General features: G+C 37.4%; 1 protein-coding gene across 1 annotated transcript in view; it reads left to right on the forward strand.

Annotated features, from left to right (window-relative positions):
• The window catches only part of LOC119591716, a gene marked incomplete in the record, with an annotated part of 9,429 nt that overhangs the window by 4,875 nt on the left and 3,957 nt on the right, over window positions 1–597 (forward strand). The window contains 1 exon segment of the mRNA XM_037940464.1: window positions 310–428. Coding sequence (XP_037796392.1) covers window positions 310–428 — 119 coding nt within the window.

Here is a 597-nt window from a genome sequence, read left to right on the forward strand (position 1 = left end):
AATATTATGATCCTATCCTATTTGTGAGCTCATACACACCATAATTGTCAATTGGCTATTAACTCAACTGCCAGGAGACTATAGATGTCGTAGCATTTTGATATATATATATATTTTTTTTCTTTTTAACATCAAAAAATGAAAAGAAAATAAGAATGATAAATAGATAAATTCAATATCCTAACACTCGCACATCCATTCTTAGTATTTCTTACCCACTCAACTGAACGAACTTTTTTAGTTTTTCGTTTTTAGAGTATCAACCAGCGACTGAGCCCGTTTCAGCCTCAGCCCATTTTCCCATTCCAGGTAGACCTCGGTACCTGGAAGTATTTCGCAAGCCTGTTTCCGGAAGACTCAATCAACACACACCCAGTGACTATCGTGAGCACCAGGCATCCATTTTCTCGCCTGGTTTCTGTCTACAGGTGGGTTTCATTCGCGTTCTTTCTCTCACACATGAAAGTAGGTTTAAGGTCTAGTCTGTTTTCAGATTGGAGGATGATAGCAGAAGTTTGTCCTATGTACTTTTTTGGGGGGGATGGTTACGGATTTCAATTTTGAGAATGTAAAGAGATTAAGAAATTTTTATAATCG

The sequence above is a fragment of the Penaeus monodon genome, chromosome 29 (genome assembly GCF_015228065.2).
Source record: "Penaeus monodon isolate SGIC_2016 chromosome 29, NSTDA_Pmon_1, whole genome shotgun sequence".
Taxonomy (NCBI): domain Eukaryota; kingdom Metazoa; phylum Arthropoda; class Malacostraca; order Decapoda; family Penaeidae; genus Penaeus; species Penaeus monodon.